The sequence below is a fragment of the Mastomys coucha genome, unplaced genomic scaffold, assembly GCF_008632895.1.
Source record: "Mastomys coucha isolate ucsf_1 unplaced genomic scaffold, UCSF_Mcou_1 pScaffold5, whole genome shotgun sequence".
NCBI classification, from domain to species: domain Eukaryota; kingdom Metazoa; phylum Chordata; class Mammalia; order Rodentia; family Muridae; genus Mastomys; species Mastomys coucha.
This window is the reverse complement of record NW_022196911.1, coordinates 6,448,739-6,450,120: the sequence shown is the minus strand read 5'-3', so window position 1 is coordinate 6,450,120 and position 1,382 is coordinate 6,448,739. Positions and strand designations below refer to the sequence as shown.

At 43.4% G+C, this 1,382-nt stretch overlaps 1 protein-coding gene across 1 annotated transcript in view; it reads left to right on the top strand.

The window, feature by feature from the left end:
* The window catches only part of Tmem242 (transmembrane protein 242), a 30,001-nt gene that overhangs the window by 11,186 nt on the left and 17,433 nt on the right, over positions 1–1,382 (top strand). The window contains exon 3 of the mRNA XM_031351605.1: positions 1,001–1,007. Within this exon, the coding sequence (XP_031207465.1) occupies positions 1,001–1,007 (7 nt within the window). The remainder of the gene's footprint in view (positions 1–1,000; positions 1,008–1,382) is intronic.

Below are 1,382 nucleotides of genomic sequence, written 5' to 3'. Positions count from 1 at the left end.
TTATGGCATTCCTGAGTGCAGTTGAGTGGGTCTCTCTTTTTCATACCTTTTCTTAGGTTCTTTTCCTTTGTTTGTTTTGTCCAACTTCGATGTGATAGTTCTGTTCTATCTTATCATATTTTATTCTACCCCTTAGGTTCCTGTTTGTGTTCTAATGAGAGGCATTGGGGCTACCCAGATCTGCCTCTGCAGAGACAAGGCTCTCCTAGTAAAGGTCTCAACCCTGCTCCAGGCTCCTAGACTGGCTCCTAGTGGATCTGCATGAGAGGGGAGGTGGGAGGGAACCGGGTGTTCCCATGTAAGGAAAGGTCTATATTCAGTAAAAGGGAATAAAATCAATAAAATAAAAGAATCATCTTAAGAAATCAATCTAAATTTTCATAGATCAACAAAAGTAGGTTATCATACTCCTGAGGATTTGGCTTTATGGGCCAGACTGCTATTTTAGTCCCTAGTACATGAACAACTTTGTTTTATGACACCAATAAGAGGATTCTTACCTAAGTAAAATACTTGAGGGAGAAAAAAAATATTTTCTAGTTAGCATTACTGAATCTGTGGACTGTTTGCATTGCATGTTAATGCCCTACTAGGAAGAGAATGTAGACAAACTCTCTCCCACTTCAGAGGCCGCTAGGCTCATCTGGTCCCTCTGCTCTCCAGAGGCACCCCTCAGAAGACTAAACCTCTCTGCCTAACCCCTGTGCCAGGGCATGTCTTACAGGGTGGGAGTGTTTGTTAATCCATCAAGTTAATCCTCTAGAACTTCTTTGTGGGGCTACACTGAGCTAGCTCTGAGCCAACACACTAGGAGGCACAGCCCTGCTCTAGGCTCCTGGAAGACAGTGTGCAGAGCCCTGCACTGACAGTTTGAGTGAAAAGCAGGCGTCTGACCTAAGCCTGGCGGTGAACTTGAATCTCTGTGTCTAGCCCCATGTGGGGAACTGCCACTTTTCTACAGCTTAAGGTGACAGTCTCAGGATGACCCATGCCTCTGCAGCGTGGAGGTAGGTAAAAGCAGGCAGAGCAAAACTAATTCCATTGTGTGGTAATTGCCACTAGCTACCTTGAATTGTGCTCTCTGCTGTAAATCCAGTTCCTCTTGCCTGCCATCTAGTGGCTGATTGTGAGCAGCGCGCCTGGAGTGCTTAATATTTCCTGTTTTAATTCACAGCTACCCCTGCTGGCCTGAGACAACATGTTTAAACTACTCACATCAAAATTTCAGTGTCTTAAAATGTTTTTGCTTTATTTTATTACCCATAGTTATTGTGAAATTTCCTTGCACAGAGAACACATAGAAAAATCAAGGGTAAATACATTTGTATCTTATGTAGTAGTGTAGCATTTAAGCCAAGATTCACAAAAAGGACAGCTGCTAG